Source organism: Camelus ferus, chromosome 12 (genome assembly GCF_009834535.1).
Source record: "Camelus ferus isolate YT-003-E chromosome 12, BCGSAC_Cfer_1.0, whole genome shotgun sequence".
Taxonomy (NCBI): Eukaryota; Metazoa; Chordata; class Mammalia; order Artiodactyla; family Camelidae; genus Camelus; species Camelus ferus.
The window spans coordinates 20,326,068-20,343,279 of NC_045707.1; the positions used below are offsets into that span (position 1 = coordinate 20,326,068).

Sequence of the window (17,212 nt, forward strand, 5' to 3'; positions counted from 1 at the left end):
GGGACATACAGCCTAGCGTTGGAGGTGGTCCCTAAGCGGTTCCGTTGGATATTAACCTCAGCCAAAGTTGGGGGTTTGGAGGAAGGTAGAAGGGTTGATAAGGAAAAAGCAACGTCGGGGGAAGGGGTGGGCAGACACCTGAGGAGAGAAACCTGCAGCTGGCCCCTCCTAGGCTGTAGGGGAAACGAGTTTAGCAGGACTTAGCCCAGAAGGAAAAAGAGCTGCTGAAAAGAGCGGGGGAGGGAGAACATTTGGGTTCGTCTAAAGAATAGGGAGGCGCGGGGCAGGGCAGTGCTGCAAAGGGAGTGACCGACCGTACGGCTCGGATTTTTGGCGTGTTGCCCTGCTTTCGATCCCCAGCGCCCAGACACACGGACAAGGTTAATAAGAATACTAACTGGGTCCGCCCAGAAGCCTTCAACTTGCCCTCTGACCCTGGGGCCAAACCCGAGGAGGCTCCCGGGGTCGAAGGCCAGAACAAACTTGGGCTGTCAGCACTTCGCCGCCGAGTCCTGGGGCCGCCCGAGGGGCAGGGCTAGCCCAGGGCTGCCCGCCCAGCCCGGCCAGGCCCGGCGCCTCCTCAGCCATAGAAGCCGCCAGCAACCCTGAGGTTCAGGGACCGGTGACCAGCCGGCAGCGCTTTCTGCCCCAGCACGCCCCTCTCGCGGATCTCTGTCCGGAGGTCGAGCTGAGCGGCCAAGGGCAATCGGCAAGCGATTTCGACCTCCCCACCTTCTAAGAGAGGGTCAGTTGGGGTCTTGCGTTCGCCCCTAACATTGGTGCGCCCCAGTGCGTTCCCGGAGTTGGCCTGCCCCGCCCCATGTCCCCAAGTTGCTCTGGGACCTGGGTTCAGGCCAGGGTCTGAATATTCTTTTCCTCATCTATTAGCGACTCCCCCTTTCTGGGTGCAGATGGGCCTTGCCCCCTTTTCTCCCGCAGGTCCTAGACGGACGAAGAATGCCTGTGAGGAGAGGGGCTGTGCCTCGGCACTTCTCTCGGCGCCCAGAGAACTGCTATACACGCAGCAGGACCTCAATAATGTTATCAGTGGCATTATCAAGCCCACGGCTCTTATTTTATTAAAGCCTTCAGCTTCTACTCCCTCCTTCTCCACCTCGGTCCATAAAATGGTGTACTCTCCCTTTAAGACTAAAATGGTGGCTTGCTACGGTCAGGACTCCACTTCCGGTGGGGAGGGGGGCGGGACCCCAGCCCGCTCACGCCGGAAGTGGTTTGCGTTTTCAAGATGGCGACTCCCTATGTAACTGACGAGACCGGCGGTGAGTGCGGGAGACCCGGAGCCGCTTCTCCCCGGGCTCTCGGGGCAGGGGTTCGGACTTGGAAAGGGGTCTGTGCCCCGCCCATCCCGGGGCCCATCCTTTGCCCCGCCCTCCGGACCGCCTTCCCCATTCATTCTCCCCTACGGGGTGTCACCTGCGCCCCCTTTTGGTCTCGAGTTTGGGGGTCTCCGCTTCCGGTCACCCAAACCCTGGGGTTCTTCAATGCTGGTCCTTGCTCCAGGACCCTCACTGGCCCTTAACTTTTCTCCAGCAGTTGGAGCTCCCATATCTCTTTTGGGTTCTTCAGCCTTGGGGACTCCTCCACCCTCAGTTCCCTCCAAATCCTGCTCGCCCCCTTCCCCTCCCCCATCTCTTAGTATGCCTGCTTTCTGCCCTACCCTAGCCCCGTTTTAATTCTTTTTCTCGAAGCTGTATCTGTTGGAAACCTCCTCGTTGCTACATAGTGCTTTTTCCACTATCTTCCTCATCTTTATTGTTGGATCACTGAGGTCTAGAGGTATGAAGGGAAGAGGAACCTAATACAACTTTCAGCTTGAGTTTTCTCCTTGATGGCACCAGCCTTCTGTCCCTTCTCTGGTGTTGGTGATAGGAGTTGAGAGATCTCAGGTGCAAAAAGGCAAATAGGAAGGTGTCTAGTGGCCTCTCAAGCTCTCTGACAAGCTGGTAGAATCTACTATTACTTCTGGCTAGAGAAGAGTTTCCAGCCTGGCTGCTTGAGATGCTGAACTGTCTGCTGTGTGTGTGAGAATTATGTGTTGAAAATTGAGAATCAAGATTTTCATTTTGGCTTTCCCATTATAATTTCATCTTTAAAAAAATGGGCATAGTAATATCTACTCATTGATGATAAATAAGATAGTATATATGAAAGCAACTTATAAAAATGCTGTGCAAGGCAAGATGTTACTGTTTTTTGTAGCCCTCATTGTGTATGTATATCCTGTAGAAGTGACAGTGTGTGTGTGCATGTGTGTGTGTGCACGCGTGCTTTGGTACATGCAGACTGTTCTAAAATGTGTCGTTTTGCTTTGCTGTTTTCCATGTTACTTACCTCTCAACCCACCTCTCCTATGGTATCTATGACAACTCAAGTCTTTGATACTTCTCTGCAACCTCACATTTCAAAGTGGTACCACCTCTTCCTCTGCTGTCTACATAGTAGGTCCTTCTTCAACCAGCTCCCTTTAATGTGTGCTTTGAAAATATTACTCATTGTCCAGTACACGTCTCCTTATTCTGTTTTCTTTAAACTGATTTAATGAAAATCCAGATATCACATCTCACCCTACCCTCCCACCAAGAAGCATCTTCTGTTTTCTATGACAATGTGGAAGAGGAGGAATCACACTGCTATTTTGCTTTCCCTTACTACTTCCAGATCATCGATCCACCACTATCACTCTCATCCTCGTGGAAGATGCTGCCATGCAATTATAGCATTTTCTCTAAAACCTCAAGGGCCATCATTTACTGCCCACAAGGACCCAGATGTATCCGATCATATTTTTTTTCTCCATTCTGTTTCTCAGTGTCTACACTCATTCTCAGTGTCTCCAGCATGTTTGGAATACTCTTATCTTATAGTTCCTCAGCATGAGACCATTGACTTTCCTTTGAGTTTTGAAACCAACTACACATCAAAATCACTACAATCTGGACCTACCTACTACATAGGACCTCACCTATGACACTGCTTCTGCCTTTAGGTCCTCTCCATCTCTCACTTTAACCTCCTTACCCAATAACCATTTTTACTGCATCACACTCACAGAATCAGATTTTGTCCTCCTTAGGTTCTCTGGTCCTTTACCTTTCCCATTTCATTGAGTCTTCCATTTCTTTCATGACTAATTTTGAGGCCCCCATCTAGACCTCTGTAACCAGTCACTTGATGCTGTCCTCATTGTTTTCTTCCTTCATTTTGATCTTCTATACTAAGCAAGCACTTCTGTTATCTTGAATCATACCCATCAACTGTTTTCTTGGCTTCTGCTTCTAGGCCACAGCACGTGGGTAGAGAAAAGACACAGACAGTTGCACATTCAATACAATGTAACTTAATGTTAACTTCTGCCAACATCACAGCTTCTGTCCAATTCTTCTTTCTTGGTTTGCTTGCATTCTACCATGGCTATTTTCCCTACCTTTCTCAGCTCTCTGTAACCTTCAGTTTTAAATCTCCTTCTTGTGGCAAATGACCTCACTTTTTATTTCACTGAGAAATCAAGGTCTGTCATTTCTCTTTCTTACCTGTTCATAGCCTGATTTCTTGAATATCAGGTCCACACATACTATTTCCATTTCCTTACTGCTTATTTGTTTCTTAACTCTTTACAGTGATTTATTTCTAGCACCAGCCTCTCTCTTGAGTTGCCAGTTCCCTTTTCTGATTGTTTGGTGACTAGCTTTCATTCTTAGATGTACTGTCACACCTTAAATCCAGTCTGACCAAAATCAGTATCAGTTTTTCCTTCCTTGTTTCTGTTAAAGGCAGTACTGTTCTAGCTAAACCAAGATCAACTTTTTGCATCATTTCTCTCTCTCTTTTTAAAAATTTTATATAGACTTTATTTTTTAGGACAGATTTAGATTTGTAGGAAAATTGAGAAAATGATATAATTCCCGTATACCTTTTTTCAGCTTCCCCTGTTATTAACATGTTACATTAGTATGGTGTCATTATTGCAGTTGATGAACCAGTATTGATACCTTGTTATAAACTAAGGTTCATACATTATTCAGATTTCCTTTTTTGAGGGGTAATTTTAGGTTTATTTATTTGCTTATTTTTAGAGGTCCTGGGGATTGAACCCAGGCCCTTGTGTATGCTAAGCATGTGCTTTACTGCTTGAGCTATATCCTCCCTACCAGATTCCTTTATTTTTTACCTAGTTTTTTTTTTTTTTTTTTTTTTTTTTTCCTGTTTCAGTATCCCACTCAGTATAGCTTATTACATTTAGTTCTCATGTCTCCTTTACTCCTGTTGGCTGTGACAGTTTCTCAGACTTTCCTTGTTTTTGATGGTCTTGACAGTTTTGAGGAGTATTGGTCAGGTATTTTTGTTGGCTGCCCCTCTGCTGGAATTTGATGTTTTTCTCATGATTATAGTGGGGTTGTGTACTTTTTAGGGGACAACCTTAGAAGTAAAGTAACATTTTCATCATATCATACAGGGATACATAGTTCATATTTTACAGGGATACACAGTATCACAATGATTTTTTTACTCTTGATATTTAGCATGCTCTTCCTGCTGAGGTAGCGTTAAGGTTTCTCCACTATAAAGTTACTTTTTTCCTCTCTCCGTTCCATTTTGTACTCTTTAGAAGAAAATCACTATTCACAGCCCACACTTGAAGAGTAGGGAGTTATGCTCTCTTCCTTAAGGATGGAGTATTTATTTATACACATCATTTGGAATTCTGCACAGGAGGTTTGTCTCTTCTTCCTCATTTATTTATTCAATCACTTATTTATATCAGTTTGAACTTTGAGTTATTATATTTATTTTATTGCTCAAACATTCCAGCTTTGGACATTGGGAGCTCTTTAGTTGGCCCCATGACCCTTTGACATACTGCCATCAGTGTAGGGTTTTTTTTGTTTTTTGTTTTTCCTCTTTTTTTTTTTTTTTTTTTTTTTAAAAGCTCTTCCTTACTTTCTGGCCCTAGAAGATGCTCCAGCCTCATCTTGCATATTTCCTGTCCCAGTCTAAGAATGAGTCATTTCTCCAAGGAGGCTTTGTTCCCTTTATTGAAGAGTGATACAGGAAACCAAGATCAGAGCACTAGGTGTTTTTGTTGCTAGTAACAAAATTAACTGGGGTGTTGTTTTTGCATTGTCTTTTACTCCCTCCTCACCGGCCCCTGTTGTCAAAACATCATTCTTCTGTTCCTACTGCTGTTACCCTTATTCCATCTTCAATACTTGTTAACTATGTGGCCTTAGGAATTTTAAGCCTAGGGAATCCAAGCCTTAGTTTTCTCATCAATAAATAGGAATAATAACTCCTACAATATAGGATTATTGTGAGAATTAAAATTTAAGTGATATAATGTACACGTCTAGCACATAGAAAGTGCCCAAGAAATGGTTCTGTAATTATTATTGTTATGTAAAGATTATTGTGTGGATTAGAAGAGATTATATATGTAAAGTATCAGGCATAATACTTTGGTTATTCTAAGTGTTTGATAAAATTTTAGTTTCCTTTATCCTGCAGATATTGCTGTGACAACAAATAGTTGTCCTACCTCTGTCACTCTCTCTAGTCCAGTTCATTTGACACACCATTACCAGATTACTGCTCCTTAAGTACAAACTTAATTGTGTAATTTTTGTTCAATATAATTCATTCAGAGTCCTCTGTTAAATTGGGCATATACCAGGGGGAGGCTTTAGCTCAGTGGTAGAGTGCATGCTTATCATGCACAAGGTCTGGGTTCAATCCCCAGGACCTCTATTTAAATTAAAAATTTTAAAAAAATGTAATTAAACCTAATTACCTCTTCCCCAAAACAAAAGCTAAAAAAAATTTATTAAAAAATTGGCATAGATCCTTCTGATATTTATTTTTCTGTGCATTTTAAAATCAGACAGTATATATATTTTTATGTGTTGCCTTTTCATAGCAACACATAAAATGTTTCTCTTTGTTATTAAAAACTCTTTGTAAACATCTTTTGAAATACTGGCAGAGTGTTTTATTGTTTGGGCATGCACCTTCTCTTACCAATTTTCTGTTATTGGACTTCTAGACTGTTTCCAGAATTTTTGTTATAAGAACTATATGAATATTTTTGTGCGTAAATTTTTGTCTGCATTTAGGGTTATTTTCTTAGGATAGATTTTCCAGAAGTAGAATTACTGGATTGGAGGGTACAAACTTTTATTTATTTTTAATTAATTAAAAAATTAATTCCTACTGATTGTAGAAAACTTGGAAAATATTTTCATAACTAGTATATTATATAAGTCACATGTGTGTTTGGTAATTCCAGAACCCAAAGATAACTACATTTACATTCCCTTTTAGTTTTATGTGTATACACACACACACACACACACACACACACACACACACACACACACACACACACACACACATACACATATATGTATATGTATATATACATACATACATAGCATATCTATTTAACATAATTGTGATTGTACCGAATGGCTGTACTTCCCAAAATACGATCCTTGAAACAATTAGAAGTTCTGTGAGAAGGGATATAAAATAAAAATCTAAAAAATAAAATGATATAAAAATAAGATTCCTGTAGTCAAATAAATTTGGGAAACACAGTGATGAACTACATTTACATCTTAATACTCACATGAATAAGAACATAGCTTATTTTAAGTCTTACTGATAAAAAACAGAATCTTTTTTTTTTTTTTTTTAATGTTTAACCCAGAATTTCCAAACCTTATTTAACAGTTCTTTTGGACATTCCTTGCTAATATCTTACGGAAGTAGTATTTTATCTAACAAAACCTTTGGGAAATACTGCTATATGAGAGGACCACCTCACTCTCTTAGTACTAGTTAGTTGTTAGTAGTTAGCTTAGCGTTGGTTTATGTAGCCAGATTGCTTTCTAAAGGGTTTTACCACTGACAATGATTGTTTTAATTTGTATTTCCTTTGATTATTAGTGATGTTGAACTTCTTGGTATCTTTTTCATTTATAACACAATACACAGTAATAATGTAAAAAGCAGTGCCTTTGAAACCCACAGCCTCATTTTGAATTCTGCTGCAGTTTACTGACATTGTAACTTCAGGCAAGTTATTAAATTTCTCATCATCTGGAATAAGCCTTCATGGAGTTGTGAGAATGAAATAAGATCATGTATATAAACACCGTCCTTGGCATGAAGCAAAGCACTCAGTAAAAAGGTGCTGTTATCTTTTTGGAATGGACTGTCAAATTTACATACGGACAATTTGCTCTTTCATTCAAGATACTCCTCTCTAGTATGAGCACAAACCACTTTCCAATACAGTATCATCACATCTCTGCCTAAACCCTCCAGGGAAACTGGGTTGTACAGTATAAAGCAGGTGGAACAGCAGTATGCTGGTATGTAAGCTTCAGCATCAGAACTGAGTTCAGATCGCAGCTACATGCTACCCTTGTGATCTTGGACATATCTTTACTTCTTGAAGACTCTGCCTCAGCGGCTGTGGGTGATAGTAATCTATGCATTATCTCGATTCAGTGAGGTGGTGGATGTAAAGTTCCTGGTGTAATGGAGCTCCTTATGTTCTTTCCTGATTGTTCTTAACATACTGTGAGTTTTAGCCTGCCATGATTTTGCTTGTTGTTATTCCTCTTAGAATGCCCTTTCCCTTCCTTTCTCTGCCTGCAGAAGTATCAGCCGTTCCTTTATTGTTGATATCATTACTAGTACTACCTAGTCTTTAAGATTAAGTCCCTGAGATTTTCCTAATTTCCTGTCACCTTCTCCCATCAAACAGGCTGTGCTTATTTATTCTCTTGAAATCTCTTATTAGTATGTATCAGTGTCTCTTAGGGATACCTAAGACATGTATATTTTTGTGTGATTCTTTGCCTAACTTGCTCCTACTTCTCCTGACCTAAACTGTAAATTTCTTGAAAGTGGGGACCATTTTACTGATCTTGATAATCCCCATAGAATGTGGAGTATTTTTCTCATGGGAGGCTTTCAGTAAATGTTTATTACATTTAATTAATTTGTAGTCTGGCTTCTGCCCACTCTACTTTTCTGAAGCTAAAGTCTTGTACATAATTAGGGATTTCCAAATTGCCAAAATGAATAACCTTTTTCGACTCAGTTCTCCTTTTTCTTAATCTCTTTGCAGTGTTTTTTTTTTAAACATTTTTTTTTATCGAGTTATAGTCATCTTACAATGTTGTGTCAAATTCCAGTGTAGAGCACAATTTTTCAGTTATACATGAACATATGTATATTCATTGTCACATTTTTTTTTTTTTCACTGTGAGCTACCACAATCTTTACAGTATCTATACAGGTAATCATCTGCCCTTACTTCAGATCCTTTTGGTCTCCATGGCATAGCACTGTCCTGGTCCTTCTTTTCTAGGATCATTTCCTGGTGTTGCTGACACCTTTTCCTTGAGGAAGATGACCATGACCATTTTGGAGGGTCATGCCTCCAAGATGGATCTTCTCTTTTTATATTTTCTCTATGTTAGAAACCATGTCTAAGTCTTATCATTGTTGGCCCCGAGATCATCCTCAGGCTCAGATCTGTGACCCAGATCTCCTTTCTTAACTTTGAAGCAGGTTCCAGGGATTCAGTACACCTTTTACCAGTTACTTCCCCCTAATCCTTTGGAGTCCTCCCAAGATTTGCTGTGTTGTCTCTTCTCTGTCTTCCTGCCAGCCCTGAAAACAAAGCCCTTTTCAGTTTAAGGAAACAGATTGAGGATTACAAAACAGCAGATGTGAGGAATAACAAAGTTTATGAAGTTCTTATAGTAGCAGTCTCTAACCTCTCGGTTCTGCCTCTCAAAGATGCTACCTGAGGGGGAGGGTATAGCTCAGTGGTAGAGTGCCTGCTTAGCATGCATGAGGTCCTGGGTTCAATCCCCAGTACTGCCATGCAAATAAATAAATAAATAAACCGAATTACCTCCCTGTCTCAAAAAAAAAAAAAAAAAAAAAAAAAGATGCCACCTGAAAATCCCAATATTCTGCCCATGGTTTTTATTTCTAGGGTTATAAATCGGCACACTCCCCCCTTCTTTTTGACTTTACCTTTGAATACCATCAAGGCCAGAGAATGGAACCAAGATAACATAAAATGGGTGCTCCTTTGTGATGATGGGCTGTTTATATCACTGAGGACTTCTAGTTAGGATGGCCATTCAAGAAGCTTCTGTCCTAGCTTTTCTCTAATTTCATCTGTACTAGTCTTAAGGCTTCAGTTATCATCTCTGTGCAGTTACGTAAATACACGCTTCTAGCATTGTCCCTTTCTCCTTAATCCCACGTAAAAACACTACCTGTCTAGAATTGAATTAGTTATTTTCACAAAGTTGTCTTGTCCTTTGGACTTTCTTTGTATCGGTGGTTTTTATTCTCCTCCAAATTGTCCACATTCAAGAGTGATATTGTAGTTAGTTTGTTGATTTGTGTTTATTTCTTACTTATTTTTTTTCTTCCTCATTAGAATGCATGCTCCAAGAAGGCAAGACCCTTGCTTGTTTTATTTATTCATTGTATCCCTAGCTCCTGTTACAGTGCCTGGCTCAACAACAAGTACTCAATAAACATTTAAAATCCATGTGTGAATGGATGTTATTACCATATGCCCTATTTACCCACATGGTATGTTGTGGAAAAATAAGAGAGAACACATGACAAGCACCAGATTAAATCCACTGTAGCAATTTCAATGATTTCCTCTCTCATTCAAATCTTGGCAGTTGTCAGATCCTATTTACTTAATTCTTCATGATGAATTTCTCTTTCATTTTCTTTTCAATACCCATAGAGATCATTTCAATTAAGTCTTCTCACATGGCAGCGATTGCTTTCATTTTTTTTCTACCTTTGTGTTACACTTTCAGGTTAATCTCCAGTAAAGCAAAGCTTTGAGCAGAGTCTGTACTCCCTTAATGGCCTTTAACATTCTCCCACATTCTGAAGCTTGAGTCCAAACTCAAGAGGAGATTGGATACCTTTCATAGTCTTACTAATTTACCTCTAGTCTCTTTTCCCATTACATACACCTTTTGCCCAAAATATACTGGAGATTTGCTCTTCCCTAATATGATACTTAATTTTATTTATTTATTAATTTGAATAATTACAGTCTTCTAGGGGCCAAGACCTTTGCTTCAAAGATCAAAGTCCCTGCTCTCAAGCAAGCAAACAATTACATTAAACATTAGATCATGAGAAAAGGCCAAAACAGGTACTGTGGGTGTACACAGGGCAACTTCTAAACTGGTTTGGTGTGGGGAGGTTAGGAAAGACTTCACTGAGGAGTTTACACTTGAACTGGACCTTTAAAGACCAATAGGAATTCAGATAAGAATCAAGAAAGTCTACTGCAAGCCAAAGGAAGCAAAAGCAAAAAGGCATAGAGAGTAAAGACACAGTCAGTTGCAATTTGTGAATATTTCAGTGGCTGAAGCACAGGGGTGAGTGACTGGGTGCTGAGAGGCTGGAGACTAACAAGAGCTGGGTCACAAGACCTTTGTGTGTGGATCCATCCTCCATGTAAATTCCCTAAGGGCAAGAGGAATCCTGGAAGAATTTTAAGTAGGGGCATGACTAGTCTGATTTGTCCCTTTGTTTATATTCTTCTATAAGCGTGAAAATCTTCCCTTTTTCCTCTTTCCTCATTAACCACACCCCCACCTCCACCTGTCTAAATCCTGCTCATATTCCAAAGATCACAAAGATGTTCTGTCTTCCATAACTTTATAGGTCACCTGGTCAAAAGTACTTTCACTCTCCTTGGTGTACCCATTCTCCAAGCCACTTTGGTTTGAAACAAAATGAGATTTAAAAAAACCCACAATATGACATTAATGGAAAATTTTAAAAGGAAAAATTATAATCCAGTCACCCAACATAACTTCATATTGCTCATTCTTTCCTAAACTTTTGAATATAATATTTAAGAGTTGAAATCATGGTGTTTATATAATTTTATTATGTTTTACATTCCACTGTATCACATTAATGATTTTTTAAAAATTTACTGTTATTAGTTTTAATGGCTGTTTTGTAAACCATTCCTGTATAACTGGATGTGAAGTTTGTTTTTATTTTTTAGCTATTTATAGATAATACCATAATTTTCACATGATTACTCCCTTTCTTCTTTTTTCTGTTTTTGTTTTTTTTTTCCGTTAGAACTATTTACTTACGCTAAATTCTCAAGATCAGAATTACTGAAACAAAGTGTGTTGAATTGTCTTTGACTTCAACCTCCTTACCCCTCCCCAAGTCAGGGAATTACCGAAGGCTGTTGATTCTTTGATAATGTATCTGGCATCATTCTCTTCCTTTCCATTCTCACTGTTTCAGGCAGTTCTGCCTCATGCCAGGATTATTGCAGTCTTTTTTTCCTAACTGATTTCCCCAGTCTCCAGTGTTTTCTCTTAACAATTCATCTTTTCATCATGCCAGAGTAATTGCCCTAAAATACTGCTTTGGATAAAAGATTCATTCATTTGACAAATATTTTTTGAATGCATGCCATGTTCCAGATATTCAGCTCCTTAACTGACATTTCAAGGTCTGAACATTCTCTCATTTACTTAACACCAGCCTGACTCAGCCGGACTGGTCTAGTCACCCTTTCTGGAACATGCCATCTACCTTCCCATGTCTGAAATTTTGCTTTAGAGTAAGATTCTGTTTACAATCTCATTCTGCTTCCCTTTTCATTTACTTTAGTTTGACTCTTTCTTCGGAGCCCACCTCTAGTCTCAGTCCTCCCTCCACGGAGCCTTGAGTTTTTAACTCTTGTCTCGAAACGGTCACAGCTAAGCAAACAGTATCCTCAGTGGGCCCTCTTTTGTTCACCTGATAAATTCCAAATTCCTTGACTTTGTTTTTAAGGCTTTCTAAGATCTTTAAATTTTTAAATTTTCAGCCTCACTTTGTGTTATTCCCCAATAGGGACTGTCCGGTTCACCTGGACTCCTCTGCTTTCTGCTCTCTGCATATTCCAGGCTGCCTCACAGCCGCATCTTTCTTGGCTCATGTTTGTTTTCTCCTATCCCCCCTACCTGTCAAATCTTACCCATTTTCTTTAACTTTTTTTTTTTTTTTTAGTTTTAATTTATTAATGATATTTGTATTTTGAGAAAAACTCAATTCATGTAACCATGTATAATCCATTGTGGGAGGCTCTTGACTTGACTTTTAAGTTTTTAAATCTTTCCTTTTTTCCCCCCTTTCTTGTTTTTTACAAAAGTGATGCTCAAAGGAAGAACAAGAGGCACACAAGATACATATATATATATATTATTAGGAGTTAATGGTTTCTACCACCTCTTCTTCTAGGTTATCCCTCTTAAGGTAGCCAGCATAGTCTTGGTATCTTGTTATGTCTTTCCACACCTTTCTCTTTGCCCCTGTACAAAGACTGTATGGACCTCTAAGTGCTTCTCTTGCCCCAAGAATGGGAGTGTCCTCTACCCCAGCGTTTCTCAGAATGTCCAGGACCCTTGGGGAGTCCCTAAAACCCTTTCAGGAGGTCTGCAAGCATAACTCTTTTGATAATATACTAAGATGCTATTTGCCTCTTTTGCTGGGTTGACGTTGGCACTAAGGGTGCAAAAGCAATGATGGGGGAAACTCCTGGCCCCTTAACAGTAATCAAGGTGATGGCACCAACTGTACTAATCATTGTGTTCTTCACTGACACACTGCAGTAAATAATGCCAGTTTCACTTAAGAATGTCCTTGTAACATTATTAATTTAATTATACCCTGGCCCCTTAATGTACATCTTTTAATTTATTTATTATTTTCCCAGCTTTATTGAGATATGATTGACATATATAACATTGTGTAAGTTTAAGGTGTACAGTGTGATGATTTGATACACGTATGTATTGTGAAACGTTTACCACAATAAGGTTAGTTAACACATCCTTTACCTCACGTAATGACCATTTCGTTGCTTTATGGTGAGAATGTTAAAGCTCTACTCTCTGCGGCAATTTGCAAATATACAATGCAGTTCTGCTGACTGTAGTTACCATGCTGTATCTTAGACCCCCTCAGAACTTACTCATCTTATAACTGAAAGTTACACAGCTTTCTGGTGTTCTCTGTGAATTAAGTAGGACGTAAGCATGAAGCACTGCTGCACACTGAAGTGCGGTGGTGTCTCAAGGAAAAGCACTGGTGCAGTTGTCCGAGTTGCAAGCTAAACAAGCTTCCATTTCATGGAACCCCATTTTTACTTGAAAGAACCACTGACAAACCATGGTAATTCAGACCTCAGTATCTGATAGCATTTTCCTGAAAATGAAGTGAGCCTGTCTATTTCAAGGAAAACAATTGACAGTGTTTGTTGCCAGTGATAAAATTCAAACCTTCAAGAGGAAATCGGAATTTTGGAAAACTTGTATCTGCCACTGTGAGCATGGCAGTTTCCTAGTAAGGACTTTTCTGATGAGATTTATGAATCTAAAACGATTGTTTTTTATATTGCGTAGTGAAATGCATAATATTACAAAATAAGAGTGTGTGGGGGATCCTGACGTTAAAAACTTTGAGGATCTATACTCTTATGATCCCAAAGTATATCATGAAGACCATTCAAGATCAGTGCATTTGTATCTAACATTGTTTTTCATAACAGCATGGTGTTCCATCGTATGGATGACCCACATCTATGTAGTCGTTCATCTACTGATAGCCATTCAAGTTGCATTCAGCTTTTCGCTAATTTAAATAATACAGAAACATTATTAATGCAAACATCTTTACATACAGCCTTGTGTGCTAGTGCTTTTGTATCTACAGTATGGATTCCTAAAAGTTGACCTCTTTCTCACCATTCACCTTAATAAAACTTCTCCTTCTCTACAATTTCTCTGGTCATTTTTCCTTCCCATGATTCTTGTTTTTGCCCCTTTTTAGCCTCCTATTCATTTGCTGTCTTTTGATGTCCCCATGCTATTGTCTTGTGTTTTTTAAACTTCCCTCCATGCCTGTCCTGTCTTGCCAACTAGATTATAAAATTAGAAATTCCCTGAGGGCAGGGATGGTGTATTATACAGTGTATAGGCACGCAATAGATAATGATGAGAGATTAATTAAGGGTTGATTGATGTGAGAAAAGGATGCTTTAATGGTTGCTTTTAGTGGAAGGATGGGTGCTGGGGGAAGCTGTGTGCTCTGATGCATTCTTTCATCCTGGGAGTCACACTTACACCAAATTAACGATGTTGAGTTATGTTACTAATGTATGCAACTTTAATTTTGTTTAACACTCTCTGCCAAAATAAACTTTCTCTATAACTTAAAATGTGTATATATACATATATAATAGTTTATTATGTACAATTAATTCCACAAGCATGACTGTAATATAATCGATTTTGAAATTAAAAAATTTTAAAAATTATTTGAAATCTATTTGAAAAGTCTATTGAAAATTAGAAAGAGTAACTCCAACGCAATTCTGTTATTTCAGGCAAGTACATCGCCTCCACTCAGCGACCAGACGGGACCTGGCGAAAGCAGCGGAGGGTGAAAGAAGGCTATGTGCCCCAGGAGGAGGTCCCAGTGTGCGTGGTCAGGCGTGAGGAGGGGGTACCTAAAGGGGTCCCTGCCGCAAGAAAGAAAATGCGTGCCTAAGAGTTCAAGGAGGAGTTTTCTGATCCCAGAATCCTCCGAAGTGGAAGGAGGGGGCAGCTATCAGAGAAGGGAGAGGAGGAAGCTAGGATTTAGGGATGAGTGAGGGATGAGTAACCAAGTGACCAGCCCTGTTCCTATGGCCTCTGTTCAGCAGAACCTGTAAATAGCGTTCAGAGATCGGAGCTTCAGGACCGGGGGATCCTACAACCTGCACAGCAGAGGAAAGCTGGGGAAGGGCCATAGGGAGAAGAAGGAAGCAGGAAAGAAAGGGGTGAAATAATTTATACTGTTAAGAAAAGGGCTCGGAAAAAAAGGGTGGAGGGCTTGATTTAAAAAAAAAAAAGGAAGAAAAGAAAAAAAGGGGGGGACTTTGAAAAGTCCGTGATTCTTTGACACTCTTCCCCGCAGGTATGAGAACAAGTATGTGAAGTTTTTCAAGAGTAAACCAGAACTGCCCCCCGGGCTGAGCCCCGAGGCCACTGCTCCCGTCACCCCATCCAGGCCTGAAGGCGGTGAACCAGGCCTCTCCAAGACAGCCAAACGCAACCTGAAGCGGAAGGAGAAGAGGCGGCAGCAGCAGGAGAAGGGGGAGGCGGAGGCCTTGAGCCGGACTCTCGAGAAGGTGTCCCTGGGCGAGAGCGCCCAGGTGCCCAGCGCTCCACAGGCCTCCCGGGCAGCCCCCACCGCCGCCCTGGACCAGCCCGACCCAGCCGCCGCCACCGAGAAGGCCAAGAAGATAAAGAACCTAAAGAAGAAGCTTCGGCAGGTGGAGGAGCTGCAGCAGCGGATCCAGGCTGGGGAAATCAGCCAGCCCAGCAAAGAGCAGCTGGAGAAGCTGGCGAGGAGGAGGGCGCTGGAGGAGGAGCTAGAGGACTTGGAGCTGGGCCTGTGAGGCCCCCCCGGGAACAGGGAACGGACTGCAGAACAAACCGCGGGGCTCTCCGGGGTCCTGGGGAACGTGGGCAGCGGCAGTCAGGAGGGGTGCCCCCTACTGGCTCGCTTCCACCTCTCATGGCCCAACTCTGTCCTCCAGAGCCTAGCCTCTCCTTCATTCCTTCCCTTTCCTTACCAACTCCTATTTTTTTGGACTTTTCTCCCTCCCATTCCCAGTGTTCAAAATCTCCGTGACTACCCCAGGAGGTACCTTTGCTGCTGATTTGGATGTCTTGTTTAAAAGAAAATCGGGTGGGTGGGAGTCTCTTGGAGAACTGAGGTCAAGGGTCGGGGGGGGAGTACGCCCAAGTCTTGGAGTCTTGGTTCCTGTTCACAGTGTTTATGGGTTATTTCCCCCTCCATCCCTCACCTCTTTTTTTTTTTTTTTTCTTTTTTTAAAAAAAAGAACAGAATAAACTCAAGTAGACAACATGTCTTGCTTTGCCTCTTTTGTCAGCTTCTAGGTGTTTTATCCCCATCAGTTTGGTGCAGGAAGGTAAGTGTTGGGAGTAATATTGCTTTTAATTTTTAAAAATGATGTGTATTACCAAATTAGTACTGACTTCTGTACATGTTTGCCCAGACTTCAGTGAACAGAAATTAGTGTTATAATAAAGTGAAACAACAAATTAAATTGGACGTTAATTTACATGTGTCATCATTATCGTGCTGCATAGCAACGGGGCCTTGGTATCTCCCTTGCTGTTTATTTCTGAAGATCATCGACCTACTTCACAGCTTCACTGGCGCAACTCAACTCATGAAATTTTACCTTCTCACATGCCCCCCACCCCACCCCCAGACGGCATTGTGGAGCCAACTAATGACAGGAAGAGGAATTTTCAGCCATAAAGAGCTGTCACTTTTTGTCTATCCTCTGATTTCCACATCCTCACTTATCACAGTCTTTCTAGCCAGCTGCCAGTATGGAAACCAACAGAGGGGAAAGTCAGCTGTAATGAACTATTTCAGGAGTTCACAGTTCTTAGCCTGACTCTTAAGGTCCCACACAATCTGGCCTTGTTTCTTGGCCATTCCTCAACTCTGGTCAAACTGCTCCAACTCTTGAACTATTTTCAGTTCAACAAATGAGCCACATTCTCTCTGAGCCTTAAGCCTTTGCCCCTGCTGGCCCCCCTGCCTAGAATACTTCTCCGGACTCATTCTCCCTAATCAACTCTTTCTTAGCATTTGGATCTCTGCTTAAATGTTATCTTCTCTGGGAAGACTTTCATTACCAAACATTAGGTACCTTTTTTTTTTTTTTCATTAGGCACCTTTCTTAACTTACTTCCTTAACACTCCACACTTAACATTTGTAGTGGCATTTATTACATTATATTGTCATGCTTGTTTACTTGTTAGCCCTTCTCCTCCTCATTAGATCATGTGCTCCTCCAGCTCTGGGACTGTGTTTATCATCACTGCATCCCAGTGCCCAACAGAATAAATTCTCAAATATTTGGCTGAACAAATGAAGCCACAAGCCATGTGGGGAAACAGAAGAGGAGAGAAAATTTGTGCCTGGCACACCTGAGCAGTTATGAGAACTTGATTAGGGACCTCAGTGTGAGACCAAAAGCCCAAAGAACCAAAAAACCAAAAGGACACCAACGCAATTATA

General features: G+C 40.9%; 1 protein-coding gene across 2 annotated transcripts; it reads left to right on the forward strand.

Moving 5' to 3' along the window:
• The first annotated feature begins 1,160 nt into the window (after nucleotides 1–1,160).
• Nucleotides 1,161–16,020, forward strand: PYM1 (PYM homolog 1, exon junction complex associated factor). 2 transcript variants are annotated; one of them, XM_006179813.2, is made up of 3 exons: nucleotides 1,161–1,280; nucleotides 14,492–14,585; nucleotides 15,064–16,020. In XM_006179813.2, exons 1-3 carry the CDS (start codon nucleotides 1,247–1,249, stop codon nucleotides 15,545–15,547), a joined length of 612 nt encoding a protein of 203 aa, XP_006179875.1. In that variant the 5' UTR covers nucleotides 1,161–1,246; the 3' UTR covers nucleotides 15,548–16,020. The 2 variants fall into 2 exon arrangements, with proteins under 2 accessions (XP_006179875.1, XP_032348997.1); XM_032493106.1 differs by lacking the exon at nucleotides 1,161–1,280 and having other exon boundaries at nucleotides 14,499–14,610.
• The last annotated feature ends 1,192 nt before the right edge of the window (nucleotides 16,021–17,212 follow it).

Excerpts from the sequence above, each read along its gene's own strand:
- PYM1 (XM_006179813.2), top strand. The coding sequence starts at position 1,247 with ATGGCGACTCCCTATGTAACTGACGAGACCGGCG. Across the intron at positions 1,281-14,491 it reads TGTAACTGACGAGACCGGCG|GCAAGTACATCGCCTCCACT; the intron begins GTGAGTGCGGGA and ends CTGTTATTTCAG. Across the intron at positions 14,586-15,063 it reads CCCCAGGAGGAGGTCCCAGT|GTATGAGAACAAGTATGTGA; the intron begins GTGCGTGGTCAG and ends TCTTCCCCGCAG.